The 26,338-nt window shown below is 42.3% G+C and overlaps 1 protein-coding gene across 1 annotated transcript in view; it reads right to left on the bottom strand.

The window, feature by feature from the left end:
- The window catches only part of CUBN (cubilin), a 282,087-nt gene that overhangs the window by 133,920 nt on the left and 121,829 nt on the right, over window positions 1–26,338 (bottom strand). The window contains exons 30-31 of the mRNA XM_006093733.3: window positions 19,841–20,015; window positions 16,486–16,655 (exon numbers count right to left, since the gene is read on the bottom strand). Coding sequence (XP_006093795.1) covers window positions 16,486–16,655; window positions 19,841–20,015 — 345 coding nt within the window. The remainder of the gene's footprint in view (window positions 1–16,485; window positions 16,656–19,840; window positions 20,016–26,338) is intronic.

Here is a 26,338-nt window from a genome sequence, read left to right as displayed (position 1 = left end):
GGCAACCAATTGATGCATTTCTCTCACATCAAAGAAACTCTGTCTTTCTGTCTCTCATCCACTCTCTAAAATTCAATGGAAAAATATCCTTGGGTGAGGATTTAAAATAATAATAATAAAATGCTTTTTAGAATTATTAAGTTATATGTACCTAATTGTTATTATATAAAAGTATAATACCTCAGGTTATCAGGAGACAGTTGATTTTTTAAGTAGTTTAGAATAGCAATTCTTTTATTTAAGAGTGTTGTTACACTTGTAATATCAAATCAGCTTAACTTTTAATTTTAAAATTGTAAGAAAAAATGCAAGGAAGAAAATATAGGAAACTTTCTCCTATTTATTTAAAATCCTAAGGTCATGAAAATTATCAATATGCATTTTTCCTTACTTCCAATTAGTGCCCCAGAAAAAGCAAGCAAATTATATTGCTATTAGCTACACGTGTAGTCATATAACTTATAGATGTAGAATTTTTATTGAAGTCTACTGCTGAGAGTTTTCTAGACCTGGAAATTGATTTTTCTGATCTGATGTTAGTAAAATAAAATTTTAAAGTTGAATCCACCAAAGAAAAAGTAGCTAGTATTCCTGGGAGTTAACAATACAGGGGCTCTGAAAACAGGCAGATCTAGTCAAGTGGTAATCTAATTTTAACAGAAAAGTTGGTCTCTTTAGAAAGTATCCAGAGTTCTGTAAAATTTCCAGATACCAGAATACATATTCATAATACCAAACCTTAATTTTATTGTATAAATAGGATACTTTTTAAAGGAAAAGAACATGCATGTCACAGGCTACAAACGTTTGGTGTTCGAATAAATAAACGCATACAGGAGTCAATGGCCCCCCAAAATAGGATACGATTGAGAAAAACCCAGAGTTAAGAAAAAACTGTTCCCTCTCTTGGATTAGAGTGTGTAATGCATAGCAGACATGGCTGTGGGTAAAGGAGGCTATTCACAGTGGGTTAGAGGTCAGTTGGGGCTGCTTTCTGGGCAGGCTTTCTACATTCTGGTCCCAAAGGGCAATGGAGGAAGGTCCAATCCCAGGGCACAGGCCACACACACTGCTCCCAGATGCCTTCTCACTGACTGTACCAGCCTTTCTCGGGCTGTGAGAGGACATGGAAAGCGGAAGGTAGGTGGAGGAGTTCAGACGAATCCCCAAGGCCGAGTAGGCAGTACTGTCAGGAACCATCCATACCCTAAGCCAGCGATTTTCAACTGGTGCGCCACAAGAAATTTTAAAACATGCAATACTTGACTATTTAGTCACAGGCACTGACCTTTTCCCTTAGATTGTCAAATAAGAAATGACAATAGGCAACACAGCAATAGTTGTCTTGTGTGAATGAATAAAAATTACACTTTTTTTCTGTCAGATCAGCAAAAACCATATTTTTTGATGTGCCACAGAATTTTAGTAATTAAGTTTACGTGTCCAGTGAGATGAAAAAGGTTGAAAATCTCTGCCCTAAATTCTATCCAGAGTTAAAACCAAGCCAATCGTTTATGAATTTTAACACTGATGCTTCAAAATCTTAAGGAGATCTGGGTAAACACCAGCCCCTTTTCCAAGTTCACACATGTCATCTCCAGCATAAAGTGATGTGGGGAGGAAAACTGAGGCAGAGACTAGCATCCCTTTCTGATGATATTTATAGAGGCCTATGGTCAGAGTCCTAAGGACTGGTAATTTGAGAAAATAAAGGAGCTAAGCAAAAGGAACCCTTTCCGTTGCCATGCACTTAATGCTCAGAGAAATATGCATTATTTTACAGGATGCATTATTTAGAAGACGGTGCCAGAATTTCTTTTAGAGAGAAAAACTCTTTATATAGCAAAACACCTTCACAGGCTCTCAGAGAATGGCTGTGAGATACGTTGTGTGCTTTTTTAAATATTATTTTAGACAAGTTTCTCACCTCTCTATCCTCCAGCTTCCCAATCTGTAAAATGAAATGGACATGAACACACAGCTCATATTGTTCATCAGAATGAAATGAGTTAAAAGATATAAAGTACTTACGATAGTTCCTGGTACGATTTAAGTACTTAGTATCAGCCTCTACTACTAAAGTGAGATGGGGGAGAGCTACATTGCTATTTAAGAAATGAATAAGGCTTAGCGGGAGGAAACTGGAGCTCTATGGAGGCAAAAACAAAAAGTCTAAAGGACGGAGGTTTGTCCAGCCATGCTGCTGCATCAGGAGCCTGAGTAGGAGACATAATCCATGGAAATTACTCAGTTGGGACTATGGGTGCTGCAACTTCTGATGACCTGGCTCCACGCATCCGTGCTCTTGTGCAATCTCCTCCCCTGGCATGGGGAGTGGTCCTAGTGACTTGTTTCTAATAAGTAGGTGACAAGCAAAAGTAAGAGGATGCCACTTCCATGATTAGGTGATGGAAGATGGACACTTCCATCCTGCCAGCACTCTCCCTCCTGTTGTCACTCTCTTTTCCATTCTATATTGCTTGCTCTGATGAAGCTAGCTCTGTGTTATGACACACCCTGTAGAGAGGCCCACATGGCATTCCAGTCACTGGCTTTTTATATATCTATAATAATAAAAGCATAATATGCTAATTAGACCAGAAAACCGAACGACCTTCCAGACATCATTCCAGATGTCCTTCTGGATGAAACCACAGAGGTGGGTGCTGAGGCAGAGGCCATTAGGGGTAATCAGGCAGGCAGGCAAGTGGTTAGGGGTGATCAGGCAGGCAGGCAAGTGGTTAGAGGTGATCAGGCAGGAAGGAAGGCCAGCATTTAGGAGTCAGCAGTCCCGAATTGCAAGAAGGATGTCTGACTGCCGGTTTAGGCCCGATCCTGTGGTGGGATTGGGCCTAAACCGTCAGTCAGACATCCCTTGAGGGGTCTGGATTGTGAGAGGGTGAAGGCCAGGCTGAAGGACCTCCCCACCTCCATGCATGAATCTCATGCACTGAGCCTCTAGTAGATAATAATAAAAGTATAATATGCTAATTAGACCAAATGTCCTTCCAGACATCCTTCCCAGTGACCTTCCGGGCGAAGTTGGGGCTGCAAGGGAAGCCTGGGTCCTAGGTGCCTGCTGGAGGCCAGAAGGAAGCCCGGGTCCCAGGTGCCTGCAGTGGCCAGAAGGAAACCTGGGTCTTGGATGCCTGCCGACAGCTGGAAGGAAGCCAGGGTCCTGGGTGCCAGAGGGAAGCCAGTACCAGCAGCTGGGGCAAGGAAGGCCTACTGTTGCACAAATGTCGTGCATCAGGCCTCTTGTAAAAGGATAAGCAAGATATGGAAGCAACCTAGGTGTCCATTGATAGATGGATAAAGAAAATAGATATATTGAACAATAAAAAAGAATAAAATCTTACCATTTGTGACAACCTGTATGGCCCTAGCAGATATTGTGCTAAGTGAAAAAGTCAGACAGAAAAAGACAAATACTGTATTATTTCACTTAAATATGGCATCTGAAAAACACACACAAACAAACAAAACAAAACAGAAACAGAGTCATAGATACAGAGAACAAACTGATGGTTGCCAGAGGAAAGGAGAGTGGAGGAGTGGGTGAAAAAATGGAAGGAGAAATAAGAGGTACAACCTTCAGTTATGAAATAAATAAGTCTTGAGGATGTAATGCATAGCACAGGGAACATGGTCAATAATATAACAACTTTGTACGGTGATAGATAGTTACCAGACTTATTGTGGTAATCATATTATAAGGTATAAGATGTAAGAATAACTATGCTTTATATCTGAAACTCATATAATGTTGTATGTAAACTATAGTTTAATAAAAAAAAATAGCCATGAGAATCATAAACCCACATTCTCTTAAGTGGTTTCCTCTAGGACTGGGGGCAGGAAATGGTATCAGTGTGGGCTACACATGGGACTTCACTGTCTTTTTAGCAATTTGTTTCTTTTGGAGAAAAAAAGGATTTGAAACAAATACGGAAAAATATTAATATTTGGCAAGTCTGGACAGTGGGATGTTTTTGTTTTACATGCATTATGTAGACTGTACTTTACCATATACCTAAAATATTTCATAATTTCATATTATTAATTCTAAAGAAAAGAGAATGGGGGGGGTGGCGCCCAGAAAGAGATTAACCAAAGAACTTATGGGCATATGTGCATAACTCATGTACATGGACAATAGTGCAGTAAAAGTCTAGGGCAGGCAGCAAGAGTAGGGTGAAGGGGTCAATGGGGGGAAAGGGGAGCATCTGTAATACTTTCAACAATAAAGGTAAATTTTTAAAAAAGAAAAGAGAATTTATATAAAAGAAATAATAGGAAATGTAGACTAAGATTCACATATAAATACACTCTTCATGGTATTTTTATAATAATAAGAAAAAGCCCAATGTTATCTAAGTCGAAAATAGTAAGCTAATGGCTAACTGAATCTGGTATGTCCGTATGATTGATTATATAGTCAAAGATAATATTTTTAAGAATAAATGTATTAAGTAATGCTAAGTGATAACGGCAGGATACAAAATGATGTGCAGTATTTCCTCAACTATCTATGTTTATGTGTGTATAAGTCTGCATGTGTGTGTTTGTATGTATATGTTTGTGTAGGAAATAAGCCAAACTTAATAGTTTGTCTCTGTGTTGAAATATATGGGAGGCACCAATTTCTTATTTCTTCTTTTCTGTATCTTAGAAATGTAATATGAGGAGCATGTAAACTTTTAAAATAACATATATAATTGAAATGCTTAAGTGTTTAGTGTTTAGCCAGCCATACATGTAAATGATCACATACAGAGACATAACAAAATGCTATTCACATAACAGTACTGCAGTGTCTGAGCCAGATGGGTATTAATGCCACTTAATCTGCCTTTTGTTGCCTGTCAGGAATGTATCAAATCAAATGGATATGCTTCTGTTTTAAGATCTCCAAAGTATTTGTTAGTTGACCAATATCTACAATGGACATAGACCCCTCTCCAAGCTCCAGGCTCATATATCCAACGGCATTCCAGACCTCATGGCTTGTATGGTCCCATAAGCTTTGAAAGTGAACATAGCAAACTGAGGTCATCTCCCTCTCCTCCTAATTCCTCCTTTCCTTTTTTTTTTTTTGCCTCAGTAAATGCCATTTTAGATCTCTCCCTTCCCCTCCCCTTCAGCCCCCCCGTCCAGTGGATCCTGTGTTCTATGCATTCTCTCTCTGATATATCTCTTGGATGCCTTCCCACCACCTCCCCTGCAGGGCCTCCTCTTGGTGTCCTGGTGTGGGACCTCATCACATCTGGTCTCAATCACCACAGCAGCCAGAAATTCTCCCTGCTTCATGTGCCCCCTTCCATTCAAACAATAGCCACTGTGCAGTGTGTTCTTTGGAAAAATGTAAAATGCAATACAAAAGGAAAGCTGAGCATCCCAATACTTTAAAAATTGTACTAAATAAAGACAAACAATCACTGGTGCTCTGCTTGAGAACTAAAGAAAAAGGACTGATAGGGATGCAGTGCATATAGCACTTCAGCCCATAGCCCCTCCTCTAGGATCAAAACCCAGGTTATCAGAGTGACTTGTGATCACCTTACTGAAACAGTCATTACTTACTGTCCAAAACACATGACTGAGGGGGGGAAATGAACATAGCTCCCTCAGTAATGTTTGTATTTTCACTTCTAGGAACTGGAATATATTCACTCAGCTTATTGGAGAATAAATGGGGGGAGGGGGTATATATCTACTAAATCTCCTATCTTCTTGTTTTATTAACTTTCATCTTGCTCATGCAGAAAATAAACCAACTAAATGTGTGGGCTAAAATTATTAAAATCTGAAGTAAGCAAAAACTATTTTAATTCACAAGCAAAACACACAGCATATTTTATAATTCCCAAGGTATGAAAATGCTTCAACATTGAGCTTTTCATGCAAATAAACTATAAATATATATGAATATGCTTCTATTTTCATTTTTTGCACTATTACTTTTTTTCTTCTTAACTCATTTGTGGATATTCTAGAAAGTATCAAAATAACACACTTATGAAATAAATGATGAAATTCACTGAAATGATTTTGAAGTATATGTGAATAAAATTATCTATAATAATACAAGTGCAATATGCTAATTAGACTGTACAGCTGAACGACCTTCCAGATGTCCTTCCGGATGAAGCCGTGGCTGCAGGGCTGAGGCAGAGGTGGTTAGGGGTGATTAGGCAGGCAGGCGAGCAGTTAGGGATGATCAGGCAGGCTTGCAGAGTGGTTAGGGGCGATGAGGCAGGCAGGCAGAGTAGTTAGGGGCAAAAGGCAGGCATACAGAGTGGTGAGGGGTGATCAGGCAGGCAGGCAGGCAGAGTGGTTAAGGGTGGTCAAACAGGCAGAGGTGGTTAGGGGTGATCAGGCAGGTAGACAGAGGCAGTTAGGGGTGATCAGGCAGGCAGGCGAGCTGTTAGGGGCAATGAGGCTGGCAGGAGAGTGGTTAGGGGCAATGAGGCAAGCATGCAGAGTGGTTAGGGGCAATCAGGCAGGCAGGCAGGCAAACAGTTAGGAGCCAGGGGTCCCGGATTGGGAGAGGGATGTCCTCCGACTGCCGGTTTAGGCCCGATCCCTGAGGACATCCCTTGAGGGCTCCTGGATTGCGAAAGGGTGCAGGCCAGGCTGAGGGGACCTCCCCACCTCTCCCATGCACAAATTTTGTGCACCGGGCCTCTAGTATATATATATTAAGATATAAAAATACTTTAAGATAAAACAAAATTAAGCTATTTAAAAACTAATGGTGATAATTAGCAATGAACTGAGGATTATGAACCCAGTTCTGTATTTCTTGTGCCTTAAGTTTCACAAATTTTAAAAGATAAATTAAGACCTTTAAAATAGTATGAGTGGTAATAGAAGTAGTAGTAGCAGTAACAGAAATATCAGGAGTAGCAGCCAGCACTTATCTGTTCCAGACACTGTGATAAATGCTTTAAATACATTTCAAAAATTCAATCCTGCCCTAGCTGGTTTGGCTCAGTGGATAGAGCGTCAGCCTTTGGACTGAAAGGTCCCAGGTTCGATTCCAGTCAAGGGCACATGCCCAGGTTGCAGGCTCGATCCCCACTGGGGGGCGTGCAGGAGGCAGTCAATCAATGATTCTCTTTCATCATTGATGTTTCTATCTCTCTCTCCCTCTTTCTTCCCCTCTGAAATCAATAAAAATATATTTTTTTAATTCAATCCTTCTTATAATTTTGTTTTTCAGTTGGTAAGACTGAGGCTCAGAAAACATGTAATTAACTTGCTCACAGTCACACACTGAGTAGTGTAGAAACAGTATCCATCTGATCTCATCCTTCTGACATCTGATCAGTTATCATTAAACCAATTGAAAAGACAAAATCAAGTATCATCCATTGAGGATAGAATATTGAGAGTTTGAGTCTACGAAGCTGAGTGAGATGTCCGTGGCCTCCTAGAAAGATAATTATGGGAGCTCTAGAGGTAGAATGGAAGTCTCCTCTCCTTATCCAGGCCTACAATAAAGCATCCTTAGTGGCATTTGAGAAATTCTTCTTTGGGGCCCCTGTGGACTTCAGAGTGCTTGGCACCTGTCACGCATTCCCTCCCACTGAACATGCATGGGATTCCCAGCATGGCTAGTTTAGCAGACTATGTAACAAAGTGTGCAGTGCCTGGACCAATAATAAACCAAAACTTATATCCCTGATTCCTACACTCAGTGCTATTCTTGAATTCAGATATACATCCACACCTGTCCTTTTCTAACCACAGCCTAACTTTCTGGTCCAGCATAGCCTCTTTCCTCACCTTGCCCCTGCTGTAACTTGGCTTTCACTCTGATCTTATTCTTTACTTCAAGTTGAACTCCTTGCAACACATGTCTACTGCTTTAGATTGCCTTAAAACTTATCAGGGTAAAAAATGTGCTGAAGAATAAAATATTTAGGGTACAGAATAGATCATGCCCATGAGGGTGCAAAGTCCTTTTTGAGGGTGAGACTCCATGAAATGTTTTCACACATGACAGTTGCTAGTATAGCTGCTGATGGGATTTCTATTTTTGGAATGAGAACTGCTCTATGATAGAGGAAATATCAAGTGATAGGGAAGGGAATCCCTCAGGAAATTATCCAAGCTGTTCGAGTCATAAATGCGAGGACAGAGAGGAAAATATTACTCATTCTAGCAGCTTCTCTTTTGGGTGGGGAGTAGGAAGCATCAGTTTCCTGTCAGTGGTACTTTCCAGCTACCCTGCCCTGAAATTAGTACCAAGTGAAATGTGTAGTCACTCACCTCATGGACATTGTCACTCGTGGTCCTTTGTTCTACATTATCACACTCAGTCTTCAAATTTTACAGGAGACTACCAAGTCTAAGAATTTGCAACTGTTCTAAGCAGTGGCTCCAATGTTAATACAAAAAGAAATCCAAGAAATTCATTTTATTCTCGAAAGAAACAAGCCTGCAAGGAGATTCTGAGCTGACTTGTCAGTAAAACAAAACAAAGCCTGGGTCCACAGACTGAGAGCTGTGGCCTCCCTTCCATTGTTCTTTGCTTTGGGATGTAAACTACTGGCGCAGCGTCCGGTGCCTGCTTTGGAGCGGGAGTGCAAAAGGACTAAGCAGGTTATCAAAAGTAAGTCACAAACGTTTTAAAGAGATTGTCAGAAACCCTCCTCAAGCTTCAAATGGAAAGTAAATTTTCTGTGGTGAGAAGTGAAGGAGAGAGGGAAGAAATAAGGGGGGGGGGGGGTGGCGAGGAGGAGGAGACTGATTTCTGTCTTGGATTATTTGTAAAACAATAAATATTTAAGGAAGAGTTGTTTCCACTGTCTCTTTGAAGCCCAGAGTTCTATTATTCCTGTGTCTATTTGATCTGTTTTGAAAATGATCAATGTTTTAAAAGGAAACACGTCTTGGGTAGTGTCTTAAAAAAATAAAACAAAATGTGGAAATTGCAGGCTGTGTTTGCCCTGTCCCACCCTGCACCTTATCGTCAAACAATGTTTGTAAAAACAGACCCTGCAGCTCTGGGGTGGGGGTGGGGGCATCTGGTTTTCTTCAGTTCTAACCAGACCCTTTGCTTTCTTCCTCCTAGATCAGCACAAAAAGCTGCGGGACAGAAACCGGCTACTCATCCTGGGCCCTTTCTTTGTTCTAGGCTTGGTCAGCCCTAGTGAATGTGTTTTCTCCAAATGAGAGCCTGGCCCTGGACTGTGGTCTGCTTGCTTTTATCTCTTTCTCACTGGTTCTCACAAGGCAGACATTCCATTGTGCTGAGCAAAGCGGATGCTGAAATCAGAGGTTGGAGACTCCGGGGCCACTGGTGCTGCTGAACTGACTTCTCTCCCTGCTCTCACAGGGAACTACAGGCAGCGTGTCCCAGGATCAATAAGCTCTTGCAGGGCCATGTGAATTTGAGGCTCAGAAGAGAGACTCTAATTAAGCAATTAAACTGTCAGTCGGAGGTCACTTTAAAACAGCCTTCCTGAAAGGGACCATAATGGAGCCATTTTCACGTTGACCACAGAGCCCTGCCTCGCCAGTGCTCCACTGCTGCCTCAGCAAGAACTGCTCACAATGTGTGTCATTCAGGAGCCCGGGGTTAATGAAACTGGCCACTGTAAAGGGAGGGAGCAAACATTATCACCAAATTCGTTGAAACTTGAGTGCAAGTCCAGCTTTGTCCTTAGGACCCCATGATGCCATTGCCATTTCAATAGAAGTCAGAAGATTCAGTGTCTCTCTTTTTTCACTATGGCAACCTGTAATTCTAGAAAACACACGTCTGCGATGTTATCTAAGTTCTCATGTGGCTCAAAATAGTGAGAATGTCTATCAATAATTGTGCCAGGAAGTGAACTCTACACAGCACATTCCCAAATGTGTCACCTGCAATTTCCCACTGCTCATCACAGAGTAGAGACAGCAAAAATGCCCCTTTTCCTTAATTCAGCCATCCATCAAAAGATCAGCGCCTTTGGAATACAAAGTCTGCTGCTACGGGTTATACAGAGGGGATGGAAGTTGTGTATTTTACTGCTCCATTTAAATTTTTTCATTCATTTCTTCCACTTGCTGAGCCTTGCCTTTAGTTCCACAAAACCAGAGTGATAGCTTGGGGCTGCCTGTGGGGTTACCCTGCCTCCGCTTGGCACCACTGGGGATCAGGCCAACCAGAGGAGGAGCTCTCCTCCGTACAGCAGGTGGAATTGCTCTTCTAACCAACGCCTGGTGGACGTGCGCCCCAGGGGGTGACCAGAAGTTTAGTGTGGGCAGGTCTGGCTGTGACTTCAGAACTGACGTCGCCTGACGACCCTTAGTGTCCATTCCGTCAAACTCCCACCATGTTCTCCTCTTTCTACACATAAATACGACTCTTAAACAGGATCCTCTTCCCTAGCTTCTCTCTTTCTGCCTGGGTTCCCCAGGCACTCGATTTTATAAGTGAGCGAGCACTCTAAGGTCCCCAGGCCATGAGAGAGTGAGTGGTGGGGCCAACCCCAGACACTAGTGCCTGGTGCCCAGCACTAAGTTGACACAGAAGATGGAATGGACGGATGGGACACAGACCACCCCACTTCAGAGCAGAGACACTGTCCACTGCATAGTTAAATCCTAACACTTTTCCTCATGTTGGGCTTATCTGTCAGAGAATTCACAATGTTCTAAAGTAACCCTAATTTTATTTTCTCTCCTTATTTTCCTACTTGTCTTTTATTCTGCCATTCAGTTCCCTGTATAGGCTATAATTTTTATATTTTACCAAAATACTTATTCTTACTTTAGACTTGCTTGCATTTTAGTGCTGATCCTACTATTAATTTCTACCTTGTATTGATGCTGACCCATCTGAACATCAGTTTTCTTTTTTAAAAAATAAGGATATGACAGTAAATTATTTCTAATCTCTCATTTTCCAACTTTAACATTCTATGTATCTATGTGTTTATGATTATTAACAATAACAACTGTTAAAATTAATATTTCTGCTTCTGACAATCCAAATTGTTATGGGAGTGTGGGGAAAAAACACACATGATGGCTGGTCTCATCCAAGCACAATTCGCCTCAGTATTAAACAGTACACTTGAGGTCTATTAAAAATTCCATGAACACAAACATTATCTGGGAACATCATTGGTAACTGAATATTTTTCTCTTTGCCAGTGACTCTGTATAAGCGACAGGACCATGAAATTAACTTGCATGTCTCCAGAATGAATGATTGGCTTGGTATGAACTGAAACTGCAGAGATATTGTGTAAGATATTGGACAGTAAGTTAAGTTTCACATCCAGTATCCATCGAGCTGTAAAGGATAGATGGCTGGTGCCTCAATGCCTGCCTTCATGAAGCCCTGGACAACTAACTGTAAGTTGGAGCCAAGCCTCCAGCCTCGCCAGGACATTGCCTGCCTGGTTCCAAACCTCCGCCCACCTCCCATCTCCATAATTGAGTCCACTTGGCAACCATACAGGTCTCTGCCCTAATTTACCTGAACAGTCCTTTTTCACGTTTCTTTATATTTTCATAAGGGTGATTTATAAATTATAAAAGCAAAAATAATTTAGTTTGCATATGATTTATATGATTTTCAATAAATACATTTGCAAGTAAAAAAATAGCTTATGGTTGGTGTGTGTTCCAGTTATTCATTCTAAAAGCATGAAATTAATAGGATCAATCTGTCTCTTCTCTAGGTCTCTGTCCTGATAACATGCCTTCTTCAGTTATTCCATTTACCTCTTACATTCAGCTGCTCCCCTTCCACCAGCATCTTGCTCTTTTGATATGCTTACGCTTCTCCATATTTAAAAAGATAACTTTCCATTGATCTTTCCTTCCCTCTAAATCATTCACTTCCATCATTCTGGGAAAGAGCGAAGGTCTGGAGTCTTCCACTACCACACACTCCATCTTGGTCTTTACAAGGTCATCAAAGACCAAATCCAATGGTTTTGTTTCAACCTATGCTACCCACGCTCTCTGAGTGCCCTTCCTCGGTCTCCTTCTCCTCTGTTCCTTCATTGGTCCCTAACTGTTTCCCAGAGTTTACTTGGCCCTTTTGTCTTTACAAAATTCTCCTATAAGTGGACACACCTTCCTCTGTGGTGTTAATAACCATCCAAAAATACAGAACTTATCCTCAAATAGATATGTCCAGCTCACACCCCATCCAGAGCACTGAATTCACGTGTTGAACTCCGTAAGGGTTCCAAACTTAGTAGTCTGCCCTTTTACTCAGTTAGTTAATGGCATCACCATTACCTATTCTTCAAGAGAATAGTCTAAACTCTTCTACCTCTTATCTCCCAACCCACCCTCCACCACGGAATTAGCTTCTAATTTCATTCTAAGAGTTATTCAATATGGCTTTTTTCTCCATCCCCAAGGCCACTGCCCACGGTTTCATAGCTTCCGAAACAGCCTTTATACCGTCTTTCTCTGCCAACGGTGTTGTAACAACTGTCTGTTATCATTGTAAAATATGGGTTTGAGTGTATTACTCCTCTGTTTTACAGAAAGCTTTCATTTCACATTCTTCACAGAACATATAAGAGTTTGTCCAATTTGGCGTCTTCTATAGACCCATGGTCTCTACATGTTCTCCAACACATAGCTCACTCCAAGTACAGGGCTCTCCTTTCCTATTCCCAAACGTCTGTGCATGTTCACACCTCTGTGCACAACTGCCCTCATTCTCTCCCTACAGCTTCCTCTCCTGGCCTCGCTACCACAATTCTCCCAGGGAATGAATCTTCAGTGTGAAACTTTCTCTGGCTTCCAGGCCTAAATGAGTCACTCTTGTTTTCTCCTGATTTTTATTATAATTTATTGAGTCCTAGGTACACTAAATGCTCGGCACTGTGCTGTGACAAAGATTCATAAACAGGTTCTTCTTTTACTGAAGACCTTGAGGCCCAGGATCACAGGTGGGAGGTCCTGGCTCCGAAGGCCACTGGCCCTGCTGGGAGCTCAGGACATCTTCCCCTTTTCGGTGCTGCTTGAACATGCCTCTGGGGCACTCAGCATCAGCGTCATTACGATTATGGAAGCACGAATTGAGAACTTTCTATGTGACAGGCAGGTCATGTGCGTAATTTCAAATACCCCGACAACAAACCGGACACAGACGTTATTACTACCCCCATTTCCTAGTTAAGGAAACTGAAGTGGAATGATTAGCTTTCTCCCAGCTAGAAAGTGGCAAAACCCAGACTCAGTTCAGGTCCCCTCTACCACAGAGCTAGATTTCCTAACCACGGGACTGCTGGGGTAATTCACTTGGTATATCAGTGTGTTACCCAAGTGCTTGGTGGCATTAGCTTCTGAATGCCCCATCTGCCCACTGGCGGGGACACTCCAACTACTTCATACAGAACGTTCTGATTCCAACAACTTGTTTGGACTAATACCTTTTGGGTTTTACCTTATCTGACAGACTGGACTCTTCCCAGCACCTGTCTTTGGGCTTATTTTCCAGTCTCCATGCCTATGACCAGATCATATTTGAGGTTTCACTTCCTCCAATCTGTTCCCTCTTACTTCAGTAAGTCAGGCCCAGCTGCATGCTGAGATAAGGCAGTGGCTAATAGAAAAGCCAGTCTGTGTATTTATATCTCAGGTAGGGGAAAAGCCTACTCATGACCACGGGAGGGAAATGATGCATCCATGCTGGGTGTGCCTTTGACCTAGGTCTTGTTTTAGTCCCACACCATTGTGTGTTGAATTCTATAGTTTATGGACTTTAAGAAACTATACTTGGAACCATACAAAGGGAGGGAACGGTGATGGAGAAATGCCCACAGCAGGCAAAACTACGAGGTAGACAGTGTGTCTCTGGCCCATTCACACTTCTTTTGAAGGCCCCTCTTCTGCTTCAATGCTTGATTCTGCCGTCATCTTTACAGGCTATTTCAGAGAGTGCAGAGTTCCTGGTTTGTAATTATTTTCTTTCCTCAAACTGAAAATACCATCCATTGTCATTTTTGCTTCTAATTATCCCAACTGCAAAGTCAACACTGAGTCTGCCCCTTCCTAAAAGGTAATCTGTTCTCCCACCCACCCACTCCCCGGGCTGAATGTAACATTTTTTTCTTTATCTTTAGGTGTTTTGTTTGTTTGTTTGTTTAAATAAGTATGCATTTCAATTTATTCTGCTTGGCTGTTTGGGTTCCTTGGAATTCTTGTTTTTGTCTTGTTGATGTCTTTCATCAGTTTTAGAAAAGTCTTAGTCATTAGCTCTTCAAATATTGATTCTGCTCCATTTTTCTCTCTTTTCCTTCTGGAATTACAATTAAATGTATGTTATATCTTCTTAACTCTACCCTCTGTGTGTCTTTACCTCTCCTCTGCATTTTTTATCCTTTTGCTTATCCATATTTTTTGCCAGATAGGTTTTTCTGATTTACCTTTCAGTTCACTATTTCTATCTTCATCTCTGTCTAATATGCAAAAATTGTATCTAATATGCAAAGAAAACACTTCCGCTGAGAATTTAATTTCAGCTACTGTATTTATACACTTATAAATGTTTAGTTAATTCCTTTTCTTCTTTCAATGATACTTTTTATTGTTTGCAGCCCTTGCTAAGAGTTTTAAGTTTTAACTTTACTTCCTTAAGCTTAGTAACTATAGTTACCAACTTGTGTCTGGTAATTTTAGTATCTGGCATATCAGTGTATTGTTTCCACTGTCTGTTATTAATGTTGTATCGCATTTATGTTATATTATCATCTCATATATATGATGGTACACTGACTATTGTATATGAAAAATTATGGGTAGAAATGAGATGTAGGATGATATTTATCTCCCTTAAATTGCTGGATGTCCAAGGCTTAAATGCATTAGCAGTACAGGGTTCCCATCATTATTCCATGGCCACTCAGTTGACTTGAAGCTAAGAAAGCAGCCTCTATGAAGGCTGTTTTACTCTCATTTTACCTAGGATTTAGGATGGTTTGCCAGGGCCTCCAACCTATTCAGGGTCTGGACTGGAACTTTGCTCCTCTTTGTCCTGAGAGGCTCTCAGTAGTGCTGCTACCTCCTTCTGGATCAGCAAATGCCCTATAGGCAAAAGCAGTCCCAGTACTAGGCTCAGGTCTCTCTCTGACATTAACTCAGAAATTTCACGCTACTTGGGATGTCTTTCTTGCACTTAGGAAGATGTTTTTAAATATCATCCAAAGTTTTTAAATTGTCTTTTTCAGGAGAGTTGGTGTAAGTTACCATTACAGAAAGTAGAGATCCTAAACCTTAAGTCTGTATAACGCTTTGCTAATTTAGAAGGTTAATATGTAATCATAATTCAACTGAACTTTTAAGTACATTAGTGATTTAATCTTATAAAATAATACTTACAATTATACCATTAGATTGGACTACTTTGAAAAATCTAAAACAATTTTTCTTAAGTTAAATTTGAAAGGTAGCTGGTTGGATTTTGTATAAGAATCTGTCAGGAAACTAAAATAGAAATATCCATTAGCTAGGAGAATCTGGTTGGTATTTGGTAAAGTGTTACAAAATACAAAATAAGAGGTGGAAAACCTTTTGTTAAAAATAATTAAATTAAAACCAAAAAGAAAATCTCAAAATTCAATCTCACTTACTCACACATTAAGCATATAGCATTAGGTACAGGTGTTGGCAGTAACAGAACCTATCTGTCATCTAAACAACTAATGGCCATATCCCTTCCCTCTCACCCCATTCTCCCAGTATATTCTTTCCTATCAGCCACATTTGTTCAAATATCTTGATCTCAAGAAAAGTAGAACCCTGTGAGAACCCCCCCAGAGGCTTAAAAATAATTGATTTAAAGTACTTATGATAAATTCATCCTTCCATTCTACTATACTTTCCTAACCTTTATTGCAGCCAATTTTGGACAATGATATGTTAAAGGGCTTCTATGAAAAAATTTTCCTTTTTGATGAAAAAAATACAAAATGGAAACAACTAACTATTTCTTCTCCCTTTTCTCAGATTTGAACTCATGTTTGGAATTGCTGAAGTCATTTTGTTTATAGTAATAGTATTACATGTCTCCTTTTCCCCCAATTAACCCCCCTCCCACACACACACACCTGGCCACTCCCATCCCCAAGGGCCAGCTCCCACTGCCCCAGTGTCTGTGTCCATTGGTCATGCTAATATGCATGCATACAAGTCCTTTGGTTGATCTCTAACTCTCCCTCCCTGCCTTCTCCCAAGGTTGGACGGTCTCCTCCATGAGGTAACAAAACAAAAAGCCAACACACTAAGAATGGTAGAGCAGAAATTGAAGTTCTAAACAACCCTGAGATTATCTATCTCCTGGTTTTTATGTAGGTAAAAAATAAATGTCTTCATATTTTAAGTTGCTAATTGGTAGGTTTCCTATGATTTGATGTCCAAAACACTCATAACTAATATATTTGCAAAATATGCTCATATGGCAATGTTTTGACCCAGGTTTGACTCTAGACAAGGCTTGAAATTTGTGTCACTTACTATAATACAAGAGTCCTGAGGTTCAAGATCAAAGTCAGTGAAGTTCAAGAGAACACGGTGATTTCTTTCCGCTCGAATGACCCAGGAACAGTCAGTGTTACTTCTATAAGGACTGGGGTAATTTGGAGAATGAATCTCTCCACTGGGAGCCTGGAAAATCCCACCACAACCTGCAAGTAGAAAACCCAATTCATTAATGAGAAGAAACCCTGGTACATAAAACTTTACCCCATAACAAGGAGATACTTTGACTACCACTTTTATGTAGTCTATGCTAAACATTTTAGACATGAATATCCACTATTAATTCATTCATCCAAACAAAACAAATAAGAACAACTAAGAAAATACTTCAAATATTTTATACTAATGCCAAAAGTTATTTTGAAAATACTGAAAAGTTGCCTGGCCAGTGTGGCTAAGCAGTTGAGCATCAACCCAGGTACCAATAGGTCGCCAGTTCCATTTCTGGTCAGGGCACATGCCCAAGTTGTGGCTCTACCCCCAGGGGGCGCCATGCAGGAGGCAGCCAATCCATGAGGTTTCTCTCTTATCGATGTTTCTATCTTTCTACTCCTCTCCCTTCCTCTCTCTCTAAAAATCAATAAAAATATTTTTTTTAAAAAATACTGAAAAGTACGTGCAAATGAAATCATGTTTTCATAAAGCTATAAAATGCCTTGTCATGGGTCTCTAAAAATATAGCAAACTGTAAGAATAACACATCTCCTTCCAAGAAATTTGATTACTTCAGTAATGTATGCTTTTATAAATAATTTAATATCTGCCTTTTAAATTACATATGCATAGCCCATGAACACAGAAAACACCATTTTCATGTGTGGTGAAAGCCAGGGGAGAGGGGCTGGAGGGGGGGGGGTAGAGATGGGAAAAGGGGGTGAAAATGGGAAACATCTGTAATAGTGTAAACAATAAACAAAATTAGTATTTGGGACCTGGTACATTTATTCAGTTTTTTATTCTTATGTTATTAATCAAATACCCATCAATGTCCATCTCTATGACCCATTATTTCTTGGATTGATAATGATACAAACCAATAGTGGAAACATTCAGTATTATCTATCTATCTATCTATCTATCTATCTATCTATCTATCTATTTATCTATCCTATCTAATAATAGACAAACATGGTAATTGACAGTACCTTCACTACGCCTCCCATTGGCTAATCAGCATGATATGCAAATTAACTGCCAACAAAGATGGTGGCTAATTTGCATACTGCAGGCAGGGTGGGACAGCGCCATCCCGCCTGCCCTGCCACCATCCGGGCCTGCTATCTGCGACCCGGGGCGGCGGGTGTCCCATGTGCGACCTGACCGGGGGCATCCGGGCGGGGCAGCGAAGGCTTGAAGGCGGCTCCGGCTTGAGTAGCCAAGGCTTGAAGGTGGCTCCAGCCGGAGCGAAGGCCTGGGTCCCGGGTGCTGGAGGAAAACCGGTGCTGGCAGCCAGGTGAAGGGAGGGCCTATTGCATGAATCTTTTTGTGCAACAGGCCTCTAGTATATATATAAAAGCCTAAGCAACCTTTGACTGGTAGCTATAACGTGCAATGACCACCAGGGGGCAGATGTTTCGACCGGTAGCTATGATGCACTCTGACCACCAGGGAGCAGATGCTCAATGTAGGTGCTGCCGAGCTGCAGTGACTTGGTAGCTGGGGTTCTCGGGTGACTCACCAGGAACCAGAGAGGAGGGAGCCAGTTTCTGGGGTGCATCACCAGAGAACCACCCTCTCGCAATCTGGGACCCCTCGGGGGATGTCAGAGAACTGGTTTTGACCTGATCCCCGCAGGCCAGGCTGAGGGGCCTCTAGTTTTCTAATAACTGCAAATCATTTTTGGGTAATCTAAATAATATATATTTATAATTATAATTAAACTAGAGGCCCAGTGCACGAAATTCATGCATGGGGGGGGTTGTCCCTCAACCCGGCCTGCACCTTCTCCAATCTGGGACCCCTTGGGGGATGTCTGACTGCTGGTTTAGGCCCGATCCCTGCTGGCCTGATCGCCCTCAGGCCCGATCCCTGCTGGCCTGATCGCCCCCAACTGCCCTCCCCTGCTGGCCTGATCTCTCCCCCAACTACCCTCCCCTGCCGGCCTTGTCTCCCCCAACTGCCCTCTCCTGCTGGCCTGGTCGCCCCTAACTACTCTCCCCTGCTGGCCTGTTCACCCCTAACCGCCCTCCCCTGCTGGCCTGATCGCCCACAACTGCCCTCCCCTGCCAGCCATTTTGTGGCGGCCATCTTGTGATGATGTTGAATGTGACGCCACCTAGGCTTTTATTATATAGGATTCATACATTATTGACTTCAGGAAACATGAGATATACTTGTTATATTACCTTAAGAGTTACAAAAGTGGGGCCATAAGGTAGTTTGAGGTTACATTTTTGCTTTGGCACTTTCTAGAAGCCAGTAACTTTTCTATGCTTTGATTTCTTCTTTACTATGATGAGTGTAAGAAATGAACTACCTTCCCAGGGTGGAAATGAGATGAGTCTTATAGAATAGTAAAGTTCCTGGCACACGGTAAGCATTCAATAAATGCAGATAATATGAGTAGTTGTACAGGTTAATATCTGCTAAAATATTTTGTGCATTAAGTTTTTAGTTAAACAATCTGCAACAGGTAATTTATTCATACTGCCTAAGTTCTTGGGCAGAATGTCACTATCTAACCCCTGGTAACTCCTTGGAATTCACAAATTTAACATTTATAGTTTTGACATTTGCCAAGAATGCAAGGGTCTAAACCAGTGATGGCGAACCTATGACAGGCGTGTCAGAGGTGACATGCAAACTCATTTTTTTGGTTGATTTTTCTTTGTTAAATGGCATTTAAATATATAAAATAAATATCAAAAATATAAATCTTTGTTTTACTATGGTTGTAAATATCAAAAAATTTCTATATGTGACACGGCACCAGAGTTAAGTTAGGGTTTTTCAAAATGCTGACACGCTGAGCTCAAAAGGTTCGCCATCACTGGTCTAAACTGTGGCATGAAGAAATTTACCACTTTGCTGCTTCCCAGCTTAAGGCTGGTGAACAGGCACACGTCCTTAGAGAGGAAGTGAATCTAACCAGTCACCCACTCCCACTCTCACCATTGATTCACAATTGTTCCTTGTTTTCACATGCACCGTGACTCTTCAGAAGTTAAACTCTATCCCATTTTTTAGGAAGAGTATATGCCAAAGCAGTATTCACCACTAGGGAAGTCACAGAGTTCTCAGGGTGGAGCCTTCATACCTCTCTCCAATCATTTCATTAGAGTTCACAAGGGCTAGGCTTCAGTACTTTGAGATTCCTCTTTGGTTCACTCACCTCCAGGGACAGCTTGCCATGAGACATTGAAGCCTCTCCCACTGACCATGCTGTCAGTCTTAAATCGGATGGCCAGCTCATGTCCGGTGCTGGAGACCTGCATGGGATTCTCAGGTGACCTCCGGGTACACAGCTGGGCTATTCTGGGAGAGTGGAAATCGGGGCCTCCATAGATCTAGGATAGGATGCAGGGAAAAAAAAGGACTTAAATTAGGAGAGATATTTGAGCAAATACAGCCCTCCATGACTCACTTTTCCACCAGCTCTTGAACTTTATTATCACTAGAAATTGCAGTCTCAGCCTCCCTGGGTGGGGATGAACTATAAACTTGAGCTGGATTTTCAAAGGCACTCCCTCTGCCCTGGGAACTCACAAGTTGCACCACCCACGAAATGCTTGCTTATTTTATCAGTCGGAATTGCAGAGCTGAACTGGATCGATGATTCCAGGGTGTCCCCTACCTCCCCTCTTCCTCTTTTTCATGTCTTCAAAGGATTTCCTGCTTTCTTTGGCAGAGGCATTGCTGGTAATGCAGAATCAAGTCTGATTTTCTCACTCTTCTACGTACTTTAAAGCCATCTTGTTGGTGAAAATCAAGTTCATTGAAGACTATTGATCTCCCAGTTATATTTTAAGGATTTTCCACTTTGTAATCTGAATATTTTATAAGATTAGCCATTTAATTAATATTTCTGCTTCTTCAGAAGGAGTGAGTCTGTGGCCATACCACCCTGAAATGCCAATCTCATCAGAAAGAGTGAGAATATAACCTGTATAGTGTGTTCTATAGTGTCCTCAGGAAAGGAATCCTTCCCCTTTCCAGCATGCCCACGCTCAGGAATATGACCAAGAGCATCCAACTTTGCTCAGGAACTGCCCTGTGCACTCGGCCTCAGTCTCTGGATGGTTTCCCCTAGATTTATCTCAGTTGTCCTCAGACCTAGGCTCCTCCAATCTGCAACTGTCTATCTGACTGGGATCTAACATCCCACTGATGCATTCCCCCCAGCAAGTAATCCTTTGGTCTCACACCCAGCATCTCGCAAGCAAGTCTAGTCCAGCCCAGTCCGGGCCTCCAGGACACCTCATACACCAGTGGATCCTGATTATCCAGTGTATGTGTTGCATGGAGGGGGTGGGGAAGATAATCAAACATAAGATATTAAAAAATAAAATTAAGGCCCTAGCCAGGTGGCTCAGTCAGTTGGGGCATTGTCCTGTACACCAAAATGTTGCAGGTTTGATTTTTGGTCAGGGCTTCCAGTCAAGATGGTGGCATAGGAAATAGATGCACTACTCATATTCTTTCATAACCACATCAAAATTACAACTAAACTATAGAACAACCATCTATCAGAATTATCTGAAATCTAACTGAACAGAATCCTGCAACTAAGCATATAAAGAAGCAGCGACATCGAGACTGGTAGGAGGGGTGGAGATGTGGAACAAACTGGTCCCACACTGACATGTGTCAGATAAAAAAGGGAGAGCGAGCCTGGCCAATGTGGCTCAATGGATTGAGCATCAACCCATGCACCAAGAGATCACCAGTTCAATTCCCAGTCAGGGCTCATGTCTGGGTTGGGGGCTTGATCCCTAGTAGGGGCATGCAGGAGGAGCTGATGGATGTTCCTCTCACATCAGTGTTTCTCTCTCTCTCTCTCTCTCTCTCTCTCTCTCTCTCTGTCTCTCTCTCTCCCTTTCTATCTCTAAAAACTCTATTAAAAAAAACACACATTTAAAAATAGGGAGGGATCTCAGCTACTAAGGAACAAGGGGTTCCAGGCCCACACTAAGCCCCCAGCCCAGGGTTCCAGTGCCAGGAAGAGAAGACCATAACCTCTGGCTGTAACAGGGATTGGGTTGAGTGAGACGGAGGGCTTCTAGAGTCCCAGGTGTTCCTGTTAAAGGGTTCACAGCAAGTGAAAAGGAGTCAGTTACCTTTGCAGCCTTACCCATAAGACTATCAGCTGAAATTTTACAGGGCAGAGGGAGTGGTAAGAAATATTCAAAGTGATGAAAAGCAAGGTCCTACACCCAAGATTACTCTACCCAGCAAAGCTGTCATTTAGTAGCTCTACCACATACATAGAAACAAACACAGGGAAGCAACCCAAATGAGGAGACAAAGAAATAGCTCCCAAGCGAAAGAATAAGATAAGGAACTAAATGAAATGGAGACAAGCAAACTAATTGGTACAGAGTTCAAAACAATGGTTATAAGGATGCTGAAGGTGCTTAGTGAGAGCTTCAACAGTATAAAAAGGACATGGAAACCATAAAAAAGAAACAGTCAGACATGAAGAATACACTAACTGAAATAAAGAAATTTACAGGGAATCAGCAGTAGAGAAGATAAAGCTGAGAATCAAATCAGCAACTTTGGAATATAAGGAAGCAAAAAACACCCACTCAGAACAGCAAAAAAAAATGAGGATAGTGTGAGGAGCTTCTGCGATAACTTCAAGTGTGCCGACATTCACATCATAGGGGTGCCAATGGCAGAAGAGAAAGAGCAAGAAATTGAAAAACTATTTGCAAATATAATGACAGAAAAGTTCCCTAACTTGGTGAAGGAAATAGATGTACAAGTCTGGGAAGTGCAGAAACTCTCAAAACAAAGTGAACCCAAAGAGGCCCGCACCGAGGCACATCATAATTAAAATGCAAAAGGTTAAATGCACAGAGAATCTTAAAAGCAGCAAGTGAAAAGGAGTTAGTTATCTTTGCAGTCTTACCCATAAGACTGTCAGCTGAAACTTTACAGGCCAGAGGGAATGGTAAGAAATATTCAAAGTGATGAAAAGCAAGGTCCTACACCCAAGATTACTCTACCTAGCAAAGCTGTCATTTTGAATCGAAGAACAGATAAAGAGCTTCTCAGATCAGAAAAAGCTAAAGGAGTTCGTCACCATCAATTCAATATTACATGAAATGATCAAGGGTCTTCTTTAAGAAGAAGGGGGTGAGGGGATGTCAAAAATATGAATAACAAAATGGCAATAAATACATATCTATAAAAAAAGAAAATGATTGCCGAAAAGAAAATATTGAAAATTTATGAAACTGGATAAAACATCACTGAACAGGATGCTCTGAATTTTGAGTAACAAAAAAGAAAATGAGGCAGTTTCCCTTAATTTCAGAGAGATAAGATGACATCTTATAAGAAAACTGACAGAATTTACAATCAGAGGCTGTTTCTGAGTTTATCATATGATTCTCTTTTTTATATTTACCATGTTTGTGCATTGATATATTGGGCTAACTTTAAAATAAATAATTTTTTTTTCAAAGAAGAAGATATTAATCCCCTACCATCAGGTCATGAGAAACTTAAATTTGTGGAAGAAAGACAATTTTGGACAACAGTTTTCAAGCATATTAGTGTTTGGGTCCTTCCCTCTCCCCACATGTATGCTCATAATCCTATGCTCGGGATGGGAACCAGGAAAGCAGTGTTCAGTAAGATCTGTGCTGCTTTCCACCTCCAGTTACTCTCCCCCATCCCTGGGGCCCCCTGCCCTTGCCCACCCTCATGGAAGCTGCTGACTGATAGGGAAAACTCTCAAGTGTTCTCTGGGGAGAGAGAGTAAGAACAACAAGCCTACTTTGGGGGAGTATGTGATTTGAATCTATAATGACTTCTTTGTCCAATTAATTCCCCCAGTCATGCGGGAAAGACCAAAATGAATGAAACTGCTGTTGCACAGAGGCCTGAGCGCAAGGACTGTAATCGCAAAGGAATGAAGCACTGACAGCTTCATGCTTATTTTCATGAGGAGGAGCTGTGTTTGTGTGGCCCGCTCCGTCCCATCCAAAGCAGGACTTCAGGAAGAGCCCTGTGTGGCCCTTTCCACGTCCACATATGCAAATGCAAGGAGCAACACTGCTTCTTGTTTCTGAAGATTTCCCTGCCCCCTCGCCCTGGGCGCAGTTCTCAGAGCATGAAACTGACAGCATGTGCTCCTAATCATCCAAGCCCAATAGGCAGCACGTATTTGGAGAGAACATCGGGTACCAGGGTTTAGTTCTAACAAAGAAAACTTGCACATTGGCAAAATATTCTTTGTTTTCCCTGCCCATGGGTCCCCTTGAGAATACAAACAAAACGGATGTGAGTTGGCTAGGCCTAGAAGCCTCCATAAGAATAAACACAACCACTTCTGCTTCCCTTCGTCCTGGGCTGGGCTCACAAAAGACCATCACAGGGACCAGAGGGAACTAACTGCCCACATCAAGCAATTGTCTAGGTTTATTGCAGCAAGGAGTGGATTTCCTTTTCTGCTTTATGCCGGTTCGGGCTCCTTTCTCAGAGACGAAGAAAAACCAGCCAGTGTTTCCACGACCCAAACAACAGAAAGGCACTTTAGGCTTTCACAAATAACACCAACGGTTAACATATGACTCTTCAAAAGAGGGAAAGTTGGGAAGAATTTCTGGGTGTGGTTCATTCGATTACAGCATATGACTAAACTTCAGGGGAAAGAGAACTGGTCTGGTGATCAGAGATTTTAAAATGTGCTTTTAGCAAATTCTTGGGATATGGAACATTTCAAAGCCTATGGTTTTAATCTGTTTTGAACATTTCTTTCTGCTCTGTTAGCTCCATTTACTGTTATAATCAAGTCAGCATTCCAGGGTTATGAGTAACCGAATGGCTTTTGAAAAATGCAATGGCCAGTATCTGGACACGGATTTTTGAGGGAGAAAAACATTGACTCCTGCTTAAGTTTGGTGAAAACCAAGTAAGCCCAATACAGTGAGGTCCTACTTGGCTCTCTCAGCACAACAGGAAAGGATAATGTGCAAGCTGAGAACAGATGGGTCAAAATAGCCCGCAGTGCCTCTAGGCCACACACCCACCAAGGGTAACAAATTGTGAAACCACTTGCTAACACCTTATCAGTACCTGTGGTCTGAGGGATGGAAAAATCATTTTATCATGTAGACAAAAAAAGGGGCCACATACTAAAGCTGACAAGCTCCGGGGAGGCCAGCATGGAAGGCCAGAAAACTAAGATACCAAAACTATCCAAATAGGATGGTTTGAACATAAAACTTCCTAACTAAAAAGCAGGTTATGATGGGTAGTCACATCCTAGGCCTGTAGCTTCTTTATCAAAGGTCAGTCTTTACCTTAACTGAGCCTGTCTATTGTCATTTTGCATCTAAGAAAACAAACCTTGATAATGTCAGAGTACTCTCCTTTTACAGACCCCTCAGAGCAAGAGACCACAGAACTGCTCATGGTTATCTTGTTCCCCCAAAACCATTTCTATGGTGCTCTAAATGTTAATTATTGACTATCCTGAACCCACCAATGTAAAAGAAGTATGCATCTCTCTTGTTTTACTCTTTATCTAATCCCAGCGATTTCCCTGCTTTGCTTGCTCCCGCCTCCCTAATCTACCACCAATGGATTTCATGTAACCCTCCTTACGCCCTGCCCCTTCCTTTGACTCTAATATATAAAACTAGAGGCCCAGTGCACAAAAATTTGTGCACGGGGGGTGGGTGGGGGGGGGAGGGGAGTCCCTCAGCCTGGCCTGTGCCCTCTCGCAGTCTGGGACCCCTCGGGGGATGACCACCTGCTGGCTTAGGCCTGTTCCCTGGGGGATTGGGCCTAAGATGGCAATCAGACATCCCTCTGGCAGCCCGGCAGCCCTCAAGGGATGTCCACTTGCCAGCGGGGAGCAGACCTAAGCTGCAGTCGGACATCCTTAGCGCTGCTGAGGAGGCAGGAGAGGCTCCTACCACTACCACTGTACTGGCAGCCATCAGACTGGCTTGTGGCTGAGCAGAGCTCCCCCATGTGAGCACACTGACCACCAGGGGGCAGATGCTCCTGCATTGAGCATCTGCCCCCTGGTGGTCAGTGTGTGTCATAGTGACCAGTCATTCCCAGTCTTTCTGCTGTTAGGGTCAGTTTGCATATTACCCTTTTACTATATAGGATAGAGGCCTGGTGCACAGGTGGGGGCCGTCTAATTTGCCCTGAAGGGTGTCTTGGATCAGGGTGGGGGTCCCTCTTGGGTGCCTGGCCAGCCTGGGTGAGGGGCTGATGGCTGTTATCAGGCTGGCCACACCCCCTTTAGGGTGGGGGTCCCCAATGGGGTGCCTGGCCAGCCTGGGTGAGGGGCTGAGGGCCGTTTTCAGGCTCGCCGGTGACTGAAGCTCCCAGCCTCTCCTTTTTTTCTTTTATTCTGGGATTTATTTACCTTCTATAATTGAAACTTCGTTGCTGTCACTGGAGCTAAGAGCCGGCTCTGTGGCCACGGCCAGCTGAAAGCAGTTATCTGGGGTTTGTTTAGCTTCTATAATTGAAACTTTGTTGCTTTCGGAGCTCAGAGCCGGGCAGCGGCAGGCGGGGAACCTTGGCTTCCTCCATCACTGGAGCAAACAAGCCTCCTGCTCGCTTCAGCTGCGTGGCTGCTGGCCGCCATCTTGGTTGGCGGTTAATTTGCATATCACCCTGATTAGCCCATGGGAAG

Source organism: Myotis lucifugus, unplaced genomic scaffold (genome assembly GCF_000147115.1).
Source record: "Myotis lucifugus unplaced genomic scaffold, Myoluc2.0 scaffold_121, whole genome shotgun sequence".
Lineage (NCBI taxonomy): Eukaryota > Metazoa > Chordata > Mammalia > Chiroptera > Vespertilionidae > Myotis > Myotis lucifugus.
Note: the sequence above shows the minus strand (reverse complement) of the source record. Positions and strands in the feature narration are given on the sequence as shown.